This window comes from Oncorhynchus keta, chromosome 23 (assembly GCF_023373465.1).
Source record: "Oncorhynchus keta strain PuntledgeMale-10-30-2019 chromosome 23, Oket_V2, whole genome shotgun sequence".
Lineage (NCBI taxonomy): Eukaryota > Metazoa > Chordata > Actinopteri > Salmoniformes > Salmonidae > Oncorhynchus > Oncorhynchus keta.
In genome coordinates this window covers 27,489,614-27,508,703 of record NC_068443.1, presented here as the reverse complement: position 1 = coordinate 27,508,703, position 19,090 = coordinate 27,489,614, and the positions used below count along the sequence as shown (strand labels likewise).

Sequence of the window (19,090 nt, the reverse complement as noted above, 5' to 3'; positions counted from 1 at the left end):
TGAAAAGCTAACTGACGAGTTTGCTAATTACCTGATGTCGTTTTTTTTTTTTTCACGGACGCGAAAAGATTAAAGCTCCAACATGGTCTGAACGAAGATTCATCTTCTAACCGAAATCATTTCTCCCACTAAGTCCAGCAGTGATTGCATTGGAGCTAAACAGAACTTGGACTGGCCGCCAGGAGCAAGGACATTCGGCGCAAGACACTTCCTCTTTCTTTCTCTCTCTCCCCCTCCCCCCTCCTCCTCTATGAAGACCTCTCATTCCCTTCCCCCATATTCCTTAAATCAAAACTAAACGGCGGTGCATTGCTGGGGTACAACCAGGCATAATTCACGTGGCAACAGCAATGGGGTTAATGGGGCCGGTGCAGGCGAGGCTAAATCACTGGGCCGTGACACTCAGCAGTGTCCGTCCCTGACAAACTAGGAAGGATGACGCCATTTCTTTAAATAACCGCTGCCATCAACCACCCGGGCCCTCCAGGCAGGCTCCCCATGTCCGTGTCTGCAACGGAGGGGTAGGAGAGTGGGGAGGGAGGAGGGTTGGACCCGGAGGGGAGGGCGGCCCACTGCCCTTTATTAATTATTAAATGATAACTCCTCACTGTGGCATGATGGATAATGCTCAGTCTGGAGAGGAGTGAAGAGGAGCAAACGTCCCCCTCCTCCCCCTCTACCCTCTCACCGTTACCCACCCGTCAGCACACACACTGAGAGAGCACAGTGGGGAACATGCCATGGGCCTTTTGGGCTCTGGTACTATGTGTTACACATGTACTGCAGCAGGCGACAGGGATCATTCAGTCAGATTGGGGAGGAGAAAATGTGCTTTGATTTCAATGAGTAGTGAGTGGAGTAAGGCTCCTCGTGGCAGTGGGTTAATGGGTGGTGCTATAAAGCAGGGTAGGTAGGGAGCACTTGGTCACGGGATCAAGGTGAAATACGATTTCAAATGGCTGCCTCCTATCGCAAGGGTTAATGGTTTGATTTATCCCATTGTAAAACTGGGGCTGCAGCTCAAATGGTACCATATTACCTGTATCAGGGATGGGTAACTGGTGGCTCGCGGGCCCCATGATTTCCAAAGACCAAAGACCATATACTGTATATATAGAGGGGTGGGGGGCCGACTTTTGAGAGTTAGAATAGTAGAATACACAAGGTGCAATTTTGAAATGTGGTTGTGCATCAGCAGTTTTTCTCTTGTGATGTCAGTCACTGACAGTACCTCAATTAGCCCATGTGAGCAAATATTTTATTTATTGTAAGTTGGTCTTGCGGCCAGTTATCTAAACTTGTAATAATCATAGTTGAATTACTGACTGGGGGGGCAACATTTATTTTGTTAGTCACTCTTAGTCAGATATCATATAAAAAACAGAAAACATTTCTCTCCACCCTATGGAAACAATGTGTACAACTGCAGGAAATGAACTCGAAAACTTCAAATGTCACTTAGGCTCTGACTGCATGTGTGGGTATAGATGTGGGTACACACGCCCCGCGAAACACTGCAGCCCCCCATGATAAATTGAGATTTTTTTTGTGGCCCCATCTCTGCCCTATATAGTGCTCTACTTTTAACCAGAGCCCTTCTCGTCTTGGTCAAAAGTACATTAGTGCACTACATAGTGAATAGGGTGCCATTTTGGACACAGTCCAGGTTGACTACTGAAGGGAACCGAATCTCTCTGCTTTCTCCAGCTGAAGCCTCCGCAGTCAGAAAGAAAGTAATTGATACTGTAAGTCTACCTCCAGATCTCTCTTATCTAATCCCATACTTACCTTACCATGGATAAGCTCTGTCAAGAACCAGAGAGATTTATGAACATCTGTCAGTGTGTTCTGCAGTCGATTTGTTTTCCTGGCTGGCCAAGTCCCCCAAAGCCCAGGTATCACTGCTGTATTAGCGGAAATACTAGGGGCTGGAGGGGGGCTAGGGTCTCTCCAAAAGCTCTTCTTCCAAAGCTGACGACTAAAGCTGACGACTCCCTGACCCTGTCTATTGTACCCTCAGTAGGGAGATAGACTACAGTGCTCAAATCAAATCTAATCTAATTTTATTTGTCACATACACATGGTTAGCAGATGTTAATGCGAGTGTAGCGAAATGCTTGTGCTTCTAGTTCCGACAATGCAGTAATAACCAACAAGTAATCTAACTAACAATTCCAAAACTACTGTCTTATACACAGTGTAAGGGGATAAAGAATATGTACATAAGGATATATGAATGAGTGATGGTACAGAGCAGCATAGGCAAGATACAGTAGATGGTATCGAGTACAGAATATACATATGAGATGAGTATGTAAACAAAGTGGCATAGTTAAAGTGGCTAGTGATACATGTATTACATAAGGATGCAGTCGATGAGATTAGAGTACAGTATATACGTATGCATATGAGATGAATAATGTAGGGTAAGTAACATTATATAAGGTAGCATTGTTTAAAGTGGCTAGTGATATATTTACATCATTTCCCATCAATTCCCATTACTAAAGTGGCTGGATTTGAGTCAGTGTCAGTGTCAGTGTGTTGGCAGCAGCCACTCAATGTTAGTGGTGGCTGTTTAACAGTCTGATGGCCTTGAGATAGAAGCTGTTTTTCAGTCTCTCGGTCCCAGCTTTGATGCACCTGTACTGAACTCGCCTTCTGGGTGATAGCGGGGTGAACAGGCAGTGGCTCGGGTGGTTGATGTCCTTGATGATCTTTATGGCCTTCCTGTAACATCGGGTGGTGTAGGTGTCCTGGAGGTCAGGTAGTTTTCCCCCGGTGATGCGTTGTGCAGACCTAACTACCCTCTGGAGAGCCTTACGGTTGCCGTACCAGTGATACAGCCCGCCAGGATGCTCTCGATTGTGCATCTGTAGAAGTTTGTGAGTGCTTTTGGTGACAAGCCGAATTTCTTCAGCCTCCTGAGGTTGAAGAGGCGCTGCTGCGCCTTCTTCACGATGCTGTCTGTGTGAGTGGACCAATTCAGTCTGTCTGTGATGTGTATGCCGAGGAACTTAAAACTTACTACCCTCTCCACCACTGTTCCATCGATGTGGATAGGGGGGTGTTCCCTCTGCTGTTTCCTGAAGTCCACAATCATCTCCTTAGTTTTGTTGACGTTGAGTGTGAGGTTATTTTCCTGACACCACACTCCGAGGGCCCTCACCTCCTCCCTGTAGGCCGTCTCGTCGTTGTTGGTAATCAAGCCTACCACTGTTGTGTCGTCCGCAAACTTGATGATTGAGTTGGAGGCGTGCGTGGCCACGCAGTCGTGGGTGAACAGGGAGTACAGGAGAGGGCTCAGAACGCACCCTTGTGGGGCCCCAGTGTTGAGGATCAGCGGGGAGGAGATGTTGTTGCCTACCCTCACCACCTGGGGGCGGCCCGTCAGGAAGTCCAGTACCCAGGCGGGGTCGAGACCCAGGGTCTCGAGCTTGATGACGAGCTTGGAGGGTACTATGGTGTTGAATGCCGAGCTGTAGTCGATGAACAGCATTCTCACATAGGTATTCATCTTGTCCAGATGGGTTAGGGCAGTGTGCAGTGTGGTTGAGATTGCATCGTCTGTGGACCTATTTGGGCGGTAAGCAAATTGGAGTGGGTCTAGGGCAGGGGTGTCAAAGTCAAATGGACGGAGGGCCAAATAAAAAATTTAGCTACAAGCCGAGGGCCGGACTGTTCGAATGTTCATTGAAAAATTTTTAAATGACGCATATAGTCTAGTGAACCTAATTGAACCTACTGAAAACCTAACAAATATATTCCAATATGATCAGATAAATAAAGCAATATTTTCTTATGGCTCTGTCAGTAATCTTTAATTTTCAACAGACACAAAAGACAAATTTCCTTTATATAAAAATCCCCATAACATGAACATTAAATGAAAGAAACCGGTATTCAAGGCACCATCAGTAGCCTATATTTTCTATTTTAGCAAAAGTGGGCTAAATTTACTTCAAAGAAAAAAACAATAATAGCAATTTTCTATCATCCACTCAACTGAAATATTTTTAAAATATAATTGGATTGAAATACAATAAAATAAAGTGCAAAAATCTATTAATCAAAAACAACACTTTGTTTAAGGAGAAGTAACATGCAGTGAAAACAAATATTAAACTTTAACTTTTAAACTTGAACTGAGTAAAAACTCTAAATATGTGATTGCACAGTAATGTTCACTTGTTTGAGGTTGAGGGTGATACTTGGTGGTGTCCCATCTTTTCCACAAGTTCATCAATGTTCGGGGTAAGGCTCTGAGCTGAGGAAATCCTCAGAATTGAGTGGAGGTGTTCAGCAGTAAGTCGACTTCTGTGTGATGTTTTGTTCAAGTTCATCAAAGAAAACAGTTGTTCACACAGGTATGTGCTGCCAAACATAGACAACGTTTGAGCAGCCTGGATGCGCAGCTGGGGCATTGTGTCGGGGAGGAAACGGGCGAACTCCGCAGCACCACGTCAACAGCAAATGGGTTACCGAGCAGTTCCAACCTGCTTTTTTGTGCTTCAAAGTCAGCAAATCGGCGTCGAAAGTCAGCGGCAAGCATACCTATTTTATCAGCCAACTGTGCGCTCGGGAACGCACTGGTAGAGAGCTTCTCTTTCATGGTCTGGCAGCTGGGAAAGTGGCTCAAATTTTCTTTCCGCATCTGCGTCTCCCACAGAGTCAGTCTGGTTTTAAATGCCTTCACTGTACTGTACATATCAGAGATGACACGATCCCGACCCTGCAGCTGCAAGTTCATTGCATTCAGATGACTCGTAATGTCACACAGAAAAGCCATTTCACACAGAAACATTTCGTCTCGGAGTTGTGTTGTGTCTTTCCCTTTGCTGTCCAAGAACAGACAAATCTCCTCACGAAGCTCGAAACATCTTTGAAGCACCTTTCCCTGGCTTAGCCATCGCACCTCTGTGTGATAAGGCAAATCACCATGCTCCGTTTCTAACTCCGTCAGAAATGCCTTGAACTGGCGGTGATTCAAACCTTTGGCTCTGATAAAGTTAACTGTGCGCGTGATGATGCTCATTACATGCTCCATTTTCAAGGCTTTACCGCACAACGCTTCCTGGTGTATGATACAATGATAAGCTGTCAGCTCACCTGTCGCGTTTTCCTCTTGCATCTTTTCCCGTATCTTCGCCACCAGTCCGCTCCTGTGTCCACACATCGCAGGTGCTCCGTCGGTTGTCAAACCCACGAGTTTTTCCCAAGGCAGCTCCATCTCATTTACACATCTTGACACCTCTTCATACAAATCATGCCCCGTAGTTGTGCCATGCATAGGACGTAAAGCCAAAAACTCCTCTGTCACGCTTAGGCTGGAGTCCACTCCGCGGATGAAATTTGACAACTGGGCAATGTCAGAAAAGTCGGTGCTCTCATCCACAGCCAAGGAATATGCAATGAAATCTTTTCCCTTTTTCACAAGCTGCTCTTTTAGATTGATGGACAACTGGTCTACTCTCTCGGCAATGGTGTTTCTGCTCAGACTCACATTTAAAAAGAGTTGCCTTTTTTCTGGGCAAACTTCGTCACAAACTTTAATCATGCAGTTTTTGATGAAATCCCCCTCCGTAAATGGCCGGGCTGATTTAGCGATCTCTTCTGCCAAAATAAAACTGGCCTTGACAGCAGCCTGGCCTTGTGATTTGGCTTTTTGAACAGAGCCTGTCGAGATTTGAGGCCTCGTTTTAATTCCTCTGCCTTTTGTAGCCTTTGTTCCATGTCCATATTCTTGTTTTTGTCCGCGTGTTTCGTTTCATAATGTCGTCTCAGATTATACTCTTTCAGTACCGCCACACTTTCTCCACACAGAAGACACACAGGTTTTCCAGCTACCTCCGTGAACAAATACTCCGACTCCCACCTTGTTTGAAACCCCGGTTCTCAGTGTCCACCTTCCGTTTTGCCATTTTTGATGGGTATCTGAAAGTTAATTTTACTGTGATGCTGACAACTGCTGTGCCAATAAATATTGAAATGAAGCAGCCTACTGCTCGGTGCGTCACCGTTGCATTGTGGGAAATGTAGTATTGGTGCGTGTAAAAGATCTGCGGGCTGCCGGCTTGCTGCGGTCTGCGGGCCGGTTCTAATAATAAATCAAGATCATCCCAGGGGCCGTAAAAAACCTTCTCGCGGGCCGGATGTGGCCCGCGGGCCTTGACTCTGACATATGTGGTCTAGGGTATCAGGTAGGGTGGAGGTGATATGGTCCTTGACTGATGACGGAAGTGAGTGCTACGGGTAGTCGTTTAGCTCAGTTACCTTAGCTTTCTTGGGAACAGGAACAATGGTGGCCCTCTTGAAGCAGACTGGTATAGGGATTGATTGAGTGCTTCTATGTGGTTCTTGTTGTGTATCATATAGAACTGAGAATAGACTCCCTACTGTGTGCTGTAACAGACGTGGGGGTACAGGTATTAGTCTGATGAGGGGGACAGCTGTATCCTCCCAGAAATCTGTTATGGGCGAAGGAGTCAATAACGTGTGGTGGGTGAGGGGTCGCCATGGGGTGTACCTGAGGTGCATGTGGGTGAGGGGTGGACAGGGGGTGTACCTGAGGTGCATGTGGTTGAGGGGTGGACAGGGCGTGTACCTGAGGTGCATGTGGGTGAGGGGTGGACAGGGGGTGTACCTGAGGTGCATGTGGGTGAGTGGTGGACAGGGGGTGTATCTGAGGTGCATGTGGGTGAGGGGTGGACAGGGGGTGTACCTGAGGTGCATGTGGGTGAGGGGTGGACAGGGGGTGTATCTGAGGTGCATGTGGGTGAGGGGTGGACAGGGGGTGTACTTGAGGTGCATGTGGGTGAGGGGTGGACAGGGGGTGTACCTGAGGTGCATGTGGGTGAGGGGTGGACAGGGGGTGTACCTGAGGTGCATGTGGGTGAGGGGTGGACAGGGGGTGTACCTGAGGTGCATGTGGGTGAGGGGTGGACAGGGGGTGTACCTGAGGTGCATGTGGGTGAGGGGTGGACAGGGGGTGTACCTGAGGTGCATGTGGGTGAGGGGTGGACAGGGGGTGTACCTGAGGTGCATGTGGGTGAGGGGTGGACGGGGGTGTACCTGAGGTGCATGTGGGTGAGGGGTGGACAGGGGGTGTACCTGAGGTGCATGTGGGTGAGGGGGTGGACAGGGGTGTACCTGAGGTGCATGTGGGTGAGGGGTGGACGGGGGGTGTACCTGAGGTGCATGTGGGTGAGGCGCTCCATCTCCTGCTCCATGTGGTCCTGCAGTTCTCCTGGACGCAGCAACACCTGGCAGATAGGACAGATGGGGGCCTGGCTGTCATACAGAGACACCTTCCTCTTACCTGCAGAGGTGAAGAGAGAGAGAGAGAAGAGAGAGAGAGAGAGAGAGAGAGAGAGAGAGAGAGAGAGAGAGAGAGAGAGAGAGAGAGAGAGAGAGAGAGAGAGAGAGAGAGAGAGAGAGAGAGAGAGAGAGAGAGAGAGAGAGAGAGAGAGAGAGAGAGAGAGAGAGAGAGAGAGAGAGAGAGAGAGAGAGAGAGAGAGTTATCAAGGGCAGCTAGGATGAGATCAATCCACAGGGCTGTGTCCCTCTGGCAGTAGGGAGGGAGGGAGAGAGAGAGGGGGCAGCAGGATTAAGTGCCTCAGAGTTCACTTCCCTGAGAATTGCTGGACCCTATCGCCTGTCTCCAGTTACCTCATTAACACTGACGAAGTAAGCGACTGATTGAGCCCTGCAACACTCCATAGATCACATTCTGCCTCTACATCATTTCAACCGTATCAGAGAAAGACATACTGTACACACATTCATGTCTGGTTTTACTTTGCCCCAAAACACAGTGGAGTCAAATAAGGGCTTGAAGAACATATACTCTTAGAAAAAAGGGTTCCAAAAGTGTTCTTTGGCTGTCCCTGTAGGAGAACCCTTTTTGGTTCCAGGTAGAATTGTTTTGGTTTCTATGTAGAACCCTCTGTGGAAAGGGTTCTACATGGAATTCAAAAGGGTTCTACCTGGAACCAAAAATAGTTATTCAAAGGGTTCTCCTATGGGGACAGCTGACGAACCCTTTTAGGTTCTAGATAGCACCTTTTTTTAAGAACATACAGTATAAGATGTAATGAGCCAGTTCACCGTTTCTCTCTGTGTGTGTGTGTGTGTGTGTGTGTGTGTGTGTGTGTGTGTGTGTGTGTGTGTGTGTGTGTGTGTGTGTGTGTGTGTGTGTGTGTGTGTGTGTGTGTGTGTGTGTGTGTGTGTGTGTGTGTGTGTGTGTGTGTGTGTGTGTGTGTGTGTATCAAAAGAAGTGCAGTATATAGAGAATAGTGTGTCATTTGGGATGCATCCTCTGTCTCTTTGCTGTTTTGGATCCCGAGCCGTCCAATCAGACAGGTCTATTCTTAGACCAGGAACAATGGGCCTACACTGACACAGGATATCCTGTTGGGACGGGCTGTCAGGGCGACAACTGTGCAGGTAGAGGCAGGCGGGCGGGCGGCAGATGGTAGACACTGTCTGCCCTGACATCAGGAACACAGTCAGTGGGACACTCTTATACTTATCTGCCCCCATGACACCAAGTCTGAACGCGGTGACACAGTTTCACTGAGAAAAACAGCGACATGGCTTCTGTGTCTGAGATTACAGAACAGCTACAGCCAGACAAATAACATTCCTAAGGTATTATTTATTTATTCACTATTCACCACACACACACACGCACGCACGCACGCACGCACGCACGCACAGAGACACACACACACACACACACACACACACACACACACACACACACACACACACACACACACACACACACACACACACACACACACACACACACACACACACACACACACACACACACACACACACTTGACTCTGAGGACCCTTCATGATAATGTCCCCAAAAGCTGTCCTCAACAACTGTCTCGTCCATTGTGTAAATGCAGCTGAACAGGGCTATTACAGGGAGGTAACCTAGGAACAGGGCAGCGGAGCTGGGCTATAACGTCTATAGTCTTAAACACTATGAAGCCTTAGCTCTCTGCTCTGTGCTCAGTATAAATCCTTAAGCCCAGAACCTCTGTGTCCTTGACTTCTGAGAGCAGTGTTGTATCATGAATACAGTCACAGGTGATGTTCAACCTATTTACCTGTGACTCTCTTCATGATACAGCACAACCTTATTGCTTTTCTACATTTTTTTTAGCAATATATTAAAATAACAATGAATTACATATTTTAGCCCAGACAAAAATATGTTTGTTAGTTCATTTGGTCATGTTGCTTCAGACGTGAGCCAGTCATGAAATATTTTAACATAGTTGCTATGCAAAAGCATTTGTCGTCCGTTCTAAAAAGAATGTTTGCTATGCATGCTGGATAGCATTCTTGCGACTTGCTAGCTAGCTAGCTCAGCTAACTCATTCACGTCTAACATTGAACCTGGAATGACAGTTCACTAGCTGAATTTCCCTTTGTTGTAGCTTTTATTCTATTGGCATTTACTTGGACATTACCATGATAATGACGTTAATGCATGATTTCGATTGGCTCAGAAAAAGTTGTCTTGTCTGTGCACCCTTTACTCTATGTATGGCACAGAGATGAAAATTCAAAAGTGAAACATTGTTTCCGAGGCAGGTTTATATCTACCCCTGCTGTACCAAACTAAATGCTAGAATTATATTAACCCCTGCTGTACCAAACTAAATGCTAGAATTATATTAACCCCTGCTGTACCAAACTAAATGCTAGAATTACCTTAACCCCCACTGTACCAAACTAAATGCTAGGATTATATTAACCCCTGCTGTACCAAACTAAATGCTAGGATTATATTAACCCCTGCTGTACCAAACTAAATGCTAGAATTACCTTAACCCCCACTGTACCAAACTAAATGCTAGGATTATATTAACCCCTGCTGTACCAAACTAAATGCTAGGATTATATTAACCCCTGCTGTACCAAACTAAATGCTAGAATTACCTTAACCCCCACTGTACCAAACTAAATGCTAGAATTATATTAACCCCTGCTGTACCAAACTAAATGCTAGAATTACCTTAACCCCCACTGTACCAAACTAAATGCTAGGATTATATTAACCCCTGCTGTACCAAACTAAATGCTAGGATTATATTAACCCCCACTGTACCAAACTAAATGCTAGGATTATATTAACCCCTGCTGTACCAAACTAAATGCTAGAATTACCTTAACCCCCACTGTACCAAACTAAATGCTAGAATTATATTAACCCCTGCTGTACCAAACTAAATGCTAGAATTACCTTAACCCCCACTGTACCAAACTAAATGCTAGGATTATATTAACCCCTGCTGTACCAAACTAAATGCTAGGATTATATTAACCCCCACTGTACCAAACTAAATGCTAGGATTATATTAACCCCTGCTGTACCAAACTAAATGCTAGAATTACCTTAACCCCACTGTACCAAACTAAATGCTAGAATTATATTAACCCCTGCTGTACCAAACTAAATGCTAGAATTACCTTAACCCCCACTGTACCAAACTAAATGCTAGGATTATATTAACCCCTGCTGTACCAAACTAAATGCTAGGATTATATTAACCCCCACTGTACCAAACTAAATGCTAGGATTATATTAACCCCTGCTGTACCAAACTAAATGCTAGAATTACCTTAACCCCCACTGTACCAAACTAAATGCTAGAATTATATTAACCCCTGCTGTACCAAACTAAATGCTAGAATTACCTTAACCCCCACTGTACCAAACTAAATGCTAGGATTATATTAACCCCTGCTGTACCAAACTAAATGCTAGGATTATATTAACCCCCACTGTACCAAACTAAATGCTAGGATTATATTAACCCCTGCTGTACCAAACTAAATGCTAGAATTACCTTAACCCCCACTGTACCAAACTAAATGCTAGGATTATATTAACCCCTGCTGTACCAAACTAAATGCTAGGATTATATTAACCCCCACTGTACCAAACTAAATGCTAGGATTATATTAACCCCTGCTGTACCAAACTAAATGCTAGGATTATATTAACCCCCACTGTACCAAACTAAATGCTAGGATTATATTAACCCCCACTGTACCAAACTAAATGCTAGGATTATATTAACCCCCACTGTACCAAACTAAATGCTAGGCTGGAAGCAAGGGGAAATAATGTTTCAGTTGAGATAAATACAAGAGATGATTCAGACAGCAACATGAACATGATATTCTGATGGAGGCGCGGGGATCATTTTCAGATGGAAATGTTAGCAGGCATAGGTGTGTCTGTGATGGCCAATACAGCTTGGACCGATGCTCTGTCTAGTGATGTGCTGCTACATTGTTTGAGCTGGTGATGGATCAGTCTCACTTCCCTCTATAAAAAAACACACATAAACACAGAGCAGAGAAGCATACTGCTGCAGGGGCCCTCCAGGGGCCCATATCCCTGCCCAGATATTGGCCTGTCACAACTATTTCCTGCAAGAGTACAGATTCATCAGTAAGTAGTTAGCAGGGTCAATGTTAGTATGCACCACCACCCCATCCCCCTCAACCCTCCAGTTGCACACTCACTTGCAAACATGCAGAAACACACACACACATATGCACACACACTCACGCATGCACCCATACACACACACACCCTCTGCGGCTCTCAGGCTACCCCCCTCCTCTGCACCTGGGTCCCAGTCAAGCGTGCCGGCGCATACTCAACTCCTATTCCCCAGCACTACTACTTAACAGCCCCACACTCTGGACACTATAAGTGACTTTGAAAAATAGGTAATCGATTACAATTCTACGTGTCTCTGTTTCTCTCAGCTCCCTCCCTCTCTCGCCCGCTGCATCCCTGCACATCTATTTCCAATTTTCTGCCCTTGCCTTCTGTTTGTTTTCCCTCGCTCTGCTCGTCCTCCATCTATTTATTTATTTATATCCTTTCTCTTTCTTTCCTCTTCCTTTCTTCCTTTCGTCCATTCTTTGTCTCTCTTTATTTTTCTATCACTTTCTCCTTTCATCTCCTGTGGTCTTTGTACCTGTCTCGCTCCTCTTTTCCCACCTGTCTCCTGTCTTCGCTCAGCAGTGGTCAGCTTTATTGCCCTGACAAGATAATTTGAGTGTGCCAAAGCAATCACCGTCCGCAAGAGTAAACAAAGAAAGATCCAATCCAATTCTGTTGCTGATAAAGTGCTTTCAATTCTGTGGGCAAACGTATTGAGAAAACACAGGAATCCCTGGACGTTATTGTCCATGGTTGATTTAGACTTTTTGGTAGATGGGCTTTTTATATTGTTTTAAATGTGCATTTTGCTCATTGTAAGTAACCTGCCTTTTTTTTGTGTGCTTACTGTAGGCCTTCAGTTCTGTGACAATTGTACAAGTGACAATGTTACATCAAGGGCCATATTGTCAGACAGCGTAGATTTCTCATGGTTGTCCAGATTTTTTTTTAAACAAAATGTTAAATATGGTACAAATACCAATAGATTTCTGTGTACACCAGAGGAGAACAGCTATTCTTCTGGTGATGTTTGTGTGGGTAGGGGTAGACAGACTATGTGTTGGTCTAGAGTCCCTGTCTGTCTGAGGACAATGGGAGTGTGTGGCCCATCGCCTCTCCAGTCAGTTCCTTTAATTCATCCCTACACAATCAATGGGTTTTGTAATGGAGTCCTGATCACTGCAACGAGAACCTGTCGGCCCCTTAACCACCTCCGTGTCACCTGTCATGCCCCAACGCACACAAATGCACGCACATATGCACTCACAGACACAGACGCGCACACACATACACACATCCTTGCAATGTCTAGCTCTGGCTCAGAAAGGAGAGAGCTGATTGCTCTCCGCAGCACGTAGTGTGGTGTGGGTAGACAGAGAAAGAGACATGGCTCCCTGAAGGCGGCAAGCAGGCAGGCAGCAGGCAGGGGTCTGCCGGTGGGCAGGACAGACTGCAGGGCCCCAGCCTCACAGCACTGACTACCATGTTAACACTCCAGGAAAAGACAGAATTTGTTAATTGTATAAGTTCTGCCAAATCCTCGGGACAGTCAATACAACTGAATTGCCAGACTGGTTGTGCATTTTACAAGTAAGAAAACATGTACGTAAGATTGAATGTCACATTAGTTTATGGCATATTTGTTGTGCTGTAATGACAACTGATGTACGTACATAACAGTGAACTGTGTTTGTTTTTTCAACCCACAGAGGCATGATGGGAATAGATGCTCCAGGGATTAGGGGTAGTAGTGTGACTGCCTGGCTGTAGTGATTCTGTCTGGGGACTGTGTGGTGAGAAACTCCTCTCCTCTCTGTGAGTTGAGAGCGGGCCGGGCTGGGCAGGTGAGAGTTTGGCCCTAGCTGTGCTGTCATTTCACCAGAGAGCCAGAGAGAGAGACACACACAGAGAGAGAGAGAGCAGCCAGTCTAATGAAAACAAGCTGATGGGAGAGCTACTGGAGCAGAATCAAGAAGGGGACCATGATCTACAGCATCCTGGTGAATGACTTGGTTTGGAAGAAGGACAAAAGGAAGGCGAGACCTGGGAAACCTCGCTGCTCTTTCACTCCTAGCTGGGGTCACCATCTGTTAGGGTAAATAGAAAACATTTCAGATAATAACTATTTGCATTTGCACACAAAATAACCTGAAGCTAGTTTTAGTTTCCCTAACACTGATATTTGTCTCTTTGTCTTCCTAGGGTTACCTCGGTGGAAGCTAACAATCTTCTCTGGTTGGAGCATTCTGATTCTCTGTGTTCTCTGAGTCGGAGGGGGACCAGCTTGAGGTAGGCTATACCTTCCAAAAGTGTTGTAAAGTACATATCTCCCATTTATAGCACTGCAACAATCCATCAAGGTTTCTCACTGTAAAGTGTAACCTGTGTGTTTGATTGTTTACGTCTCTGTCTCCTACCCTGTTCCTGTTCTCCAGGAGCTTAGGGGGTTCTGCCCAACACCCAGACGTGGATCCACCTGCCGTTCCCCATTACCAACAACCCTTCAACTTTTCATTACATCTTCTACAGCTACTGTTATTGTCATGTTGTCATTATCTGCTAAGAAAGTTTTCTTGCTCTAACATACTGGGCACATCATATGTGAGATACACAGATGAACTAAAAACAGGAGCACTGCCAACACAAAGAGAGCAGCAGTGCCTGCAGTCTCCCTCTTCAAGTCCCCCTTCTGAGACTGGCTGCCTGTTGAGAACAAGGGACAGGCAGAACCTCCCACCCACACAGCAACCACCTCCTCTATATTCCACACGCCAGAATTCGGTATTTTAGTTTAGAGTGTAGAAAAAAATCTGAGAATCTATTGACACAACTGTACCGAAAAAACATTTATATATTAAAATCTTAAATATCGCCAGGTTGGTTTTCACAGCTGTTTCACAAGGTGTTCATTATTGTCAGTTGTCAGGTATCCTTTGATGGTATTTATTTGTTCGACATTATTCATTGTTGCATCCTAGGACCTACAACATATATATATGTTTAACCACAAGGGTGTACTAATGAGCTTTGCAAGATTTTTTTTTAAATGAATCACAAGAGAGGACGAGTGAAATGGTATTATTTCAGTGTAGACGAGAGAAGGGCAAGGTAAAACAAAAACACATGCCAGCCAGACGAGCCAGTGTATGACTCAAAAGGATTTACATCTGAATGGACTGCAAAACAGCTGACGTTGTGATCTGTAAGGTAAGTAACTTTAATGTGTCAAGCAGAATACACGTTTTCTTTGCCATTTCTGAAACCGAGCAGCGTTTAGGACATGGATTTCATGTTCTAATGTTAACAAGGTTCCCAAAAGTAGTTAGACGTAATGTTTTCATTTTATTAGCTAAACAAAACTAGCTTAAACAGCTAAATTGTTGTGGAAATCAGCCTTGTTTGCATAGTGATGATGAAAAGAACATCATTTAGGCTGTAATGGTCTCCAAAGTTCTAACCAATAGGTCATCACACAGTTAATATAGCAATGGACGCTAATAGTTTATTGAATCCCATTGTGAAGCAGAGGGGGACACTTTTTGGCCGGGGGACTTTATTTGGCATGACAGGCCCATATGTCAACCTGGTGACAGATGAAACATCCACCTTGGAGCAGGAGGTGACTACTCTCTCTTTTTCTTTCTCTCTTTCAATCAATCTCTCCCTCTGTACCAACTGTGGCTGGCTCTGCTTGGCCCTGCTCCAGACTACACCCCCAAAACATATCTCTCCTGTTATTGCTGCATTTTAGAGAATGACCCAAGGCACTCTCTAAGGCTCCCTTCACAAATCTCACACCTCTCCTGATACACATTGGTTCCAAATATCGTATTTCCCTGTCCAATCTCAGCCCCGGACAACAGAGCATCTCTCACCCCCTTGTGGTAATCTTCCAATCTCCCCTATGATGTCACGTGTCCAAAGTTTTCCTGATCTGTCACAGGGATCCTCAATAATGGCCCAGTGGCCATTGCGTGTGTGTGTGTGTGTGTGTGTGTCTGTGTGTTGGGCTGGGCCTAATGCTTTTCCTATAGACAGGCCCATTATGTGTGGCTGTGTGTGTGTGGCTACATCCTCCCAGCCTGGTGTCCACGTCCTCCCCAGAGAGGATTGACTAAAGGCAGACAGCCTGTGATTAATCATGGGCCAGGAGGACCAGTGAAACAGAGAGAGAGCAGTCACAGATAGACAACGACAGAGGCAGGCAGACCCCCCACTTCACTTCACAGTAGTGGTCCTTCCCTCTCTGCACAGCCACACCTGGGTACTGGTGCTGCTTCTCCTTTCTGTCTATTGGTCGGTTCTCTCTCTCTTTCTCCTCTGATGCTATACTGCCTCATCTACCCGTTTCCTCCCCTTTCTCTGCCTTTATCCCCATCTCTCTACCCCTCGTTCTCTTGTCAGTTTCTAGTTCTCTCTCTATCCTTGTCTCTTACCCTCTCTCATTCTCAACCCCCCCTTCTTTCTCTCTCTGTCGCTCTCTCCCTCAGGGCAGTGAGTGATGGGAATTGGTCGACAGAGAGATAAATCCTGGGGATGGAGGGGGTCTTGCACGCGACACTTGTCAGCGCGTTAAAGATGATTAATGCGGGATGCCCCCCTCTGCCGGACCCCTCGGCTCTGTTTAATCTGTGGGAGCGAAGGGGACGCAGAGGCAGACAGGGAGAGAGGGAACGAGGGAGGAGGAGGAGGAAGAGGGGGGCAATAACAAGGAAATAGGCCTGACAGAACTTTTTAGTGCTGAGATTCCTCACTAAAATGCCATGTGACCAGGGGAAGGAAGGATGGAAAGGGCTGCTGCTTCCACCCGCTGTGGCCTGACAGTTCTGATTGAGTGCTGGCCTGATCTCTTCTAATGCGCCAAGATGGATCATCTCATCTTCTCCTCTCTTCCCACCCTGCCTCACTGCCTGGCCCCCAATCTCTCCTTTTAATCTCTGCCACTGTTTACCTTTATCAGGGCACTCCACTTAACCAGCCCGAGTCCTCTCCACTCGTCTCCTAGACACAGCTAATGACAGACATAGGCTGCATCCCAAATGGCACCGTATTCCCTATATAGTGCACTACTTTTAATCAGAGCCCTATGGGTCCTGGTCAAAATTAATGCACTAAATAGGGAATAGTGTTCCATTTGGGACGCAGTCAGACACGCTCACCTGACTCCGTCCTCCAGCACAACACGCCAGCCAGGCAAACTGTAATTATCTAAAGTATTCCCATCACTTAACCCCTTTCCTTAAAATCAATGATAAGAGGCGTTATGAGAAATCGAGACAACCGATTAGACGACAGATGGTGAAATGAGAGCATGTTTCTACGGAAGACTGCAGCCTGATGGAGAGCGAGAGGGAGAGAGAGAGAGAGAGAGAGAGAGAGAGAGATGAGATTGGGGGTGATTTTCCTGTTGCGTTTCACCACATCCATGTAGCTGATTCTAAACCCTGTCATGCTCCGATGCTTGTCTTATCAGAGCTGCCAAACGGCTGCACAGCCCCCATCATGTCACATGGCCATGGCTCGGGTGCCAGTAAGGGAGTGTGAATTTGGCTGAGCGGGCGGCTCAGGCTACATTGGTGCGTGGCCATGTATAACTGCAGGCAGAGCTGTGGAGCTCTGATACTTCTTACATGTTGTTTTATACGCCACTCTTTAAGAGGAGAAGCTGCTGATCCAAGGCTGCAGTTAGCTGCTATAGCTGGAAGAGGGCCACTGCCACAACTATGACAGTTGAGACGTGTAAGCTGCCTGTCTCCTAACTCGTTTGCCCTTTCACAGCGTTTCACAATGCAACAGCACGGCTCGACTTTACTGAACTGCTTCCAAATGCATAGAGAATCTATACGCCTTACATATCTGTGTCCATAAAAATGTAGAGATACTGTCTCACTGGCTTTTGATATGATTTGTGTAAATATACTTTTAAACATGCAAGCATTCTCAAATAATATTAGCTAACTTGTGTGCTATATCAATTATTTACTAAAATAGTGTTAGTTTTAGTCATTGTTATGTGTGTGTGTGTGTGTGTGTGTGTGTGTGTGTGTGTGTGTGTGTGTGTGTGTGTGTGTGTGTGTGTGTGTGTGTGTGTGTGTGTGCGTGTGTGTGTGTGTGTGTGTGTGTGTGTGTGTGTGTGTGTGTGCGTGCGTGCGTGCGTGTGTGTGCGTGTGCGTGTGTGCAGTACGCTGTTTGCTGCTGAAACGAGAGCTCAGCACTGCTAGCTCCCTTAATGCTTAATGTACTGGCCAGAGAACAAAGACATTTTACTAATAGGCATTCAGGGAGGACTGGAGTGTTAACATCGTAGCGTTGCTCTAAGTGGAGACTCTGGCAGGGGTCTTGTGGGGCCTGTAGGGCTGTAGGGCTGTAGTTGTGTAGTGTACCCCCTGCCGTGCTCACCTGGAAGTCCATGACCCTGCACAGCTGCCGCCAGTAAAGCTGCCTCCGCAACAAAACACACTGCTGACTTCACAGGCGCCAAACTACCTGCCTGCTGTCTGCCCACACCGCACTGCAGCTTTACTGCTAGGCACTTTAACACAGCTTTTACACAGCCTGGAACCGTGTGTGTGTGTGTGTGTGTGTGTGTGTGTGTGTGTGTGTGTGTGTGTGTGTGTGTGTGTGTGTGTGTGTGTGTGTGTGTGTGTGTGTGTGTGTGTGTGTGTGTGTGTGTGTGTGTGTGTGTGTGTGTGTGTGTGTGTGTGTGTGCACACCTAATTCTAATCTGTTAGGTCAGATTTAAGTGTTTACGTTTTTGTTGGGTCATTAGACAGTTTACAGGGTTTTTAGAAAAATAGATGACTTCCAAAGGTTCTCTAAATGTCTGACTGGAATCTCAGAGACAATAGTAGTTGAGAACAAAGGAACACAATCTCACTTACCATCACCGTTTGTATAACCCAGAACCAAGTATCTGACAAGGCCGCACAGAACAATCAAGATCCCTCCATTCCTCTCTCCCTCCATCTCTCAATTCTTCCAGCCGAGCAGCAGTTAGTTACACAGGATCAATTAGCAACAATTATGTCCTGACTTCATTTAACAGCGCGCTAGTATCTGTCACTTTTACTTACAGATTAATAGAGGCCCCTGAACTTGTCTTTGGCAGAGGGAGATAATCATTTGTCTTTGAAAGAGAAGGATGAATAGCAGGAAGTAGGGTCCTTCAGGCCTTTATCATCTGGAGTGGGTATGTATTTGTTTTTACTGTTCGTGGCTACCCAGTTAATGCATATGTCTACACTTGGTGGCCAGTTTATTAGGTACACCCCCCTGTTCACAAAAAAGGTTCGCTCCTACAGACAGTGAGTCACGTGGCCATGGCTTGCTATATAAAGCAGGCAGACAGGCATTGAGGCATTCAGTTACTGTTCGATTGAATGTTAGAATGTGCAAAACGAGTGACTTGAGGGACTTTGAGTGTGGTGTGATCGTCGGTGTCAGGCGCGCCAGTTCCAGTATCAAGCTTTTAATGCACGACAGTGTCAAGGGTTTACCGAGAACGGTGCGACAAACAACACACATCCGGTCAGTGGCAGTCCTGTGGGAGAAAACAGCTCGTTGATGAGAGGTTGAAGGAGAAGGGAAAGAATCGTGGAAGCT

At 46.1% G+C, this 19,090-nt stretch overlaps 1 protein-coding gene and 1 pseudogene across 7 annotated transcripts in view; both read right to left on the bottom strand.

Moving 5' to 3' along the window:
• LOC127911033 (general transcription factor II-I repeat domain-containing protein 2-like) overlaps positions 1-5,921 on the bottom strand; it is a 236,247-nt pseudogene extending 230,326 nt beyond the window's left edge.
• LOC118402102 (E3 ubiquitin-protein ligase RNF220-like) overlaps positions 1-19,090 on the bottom strand; it is a 171,510-nt gene that overhangs the window by 40,522 nt on the left and 111,898 nt on the right. For all 7 annotated transcript variants that reach the window (XM_052476961.1, XM_052476957.1, XM_052476958.1 and 4 more), the window contains exon 3: positions 7,189-7,318. In XM_052476961.1, the coding sequence (XP_052332921.1) occupies positions 7,189-7,318 (130 nt within the window). The remainder of the gene's footprint in view (positions 1-7,188; positions 7,319-19,090) is intronic.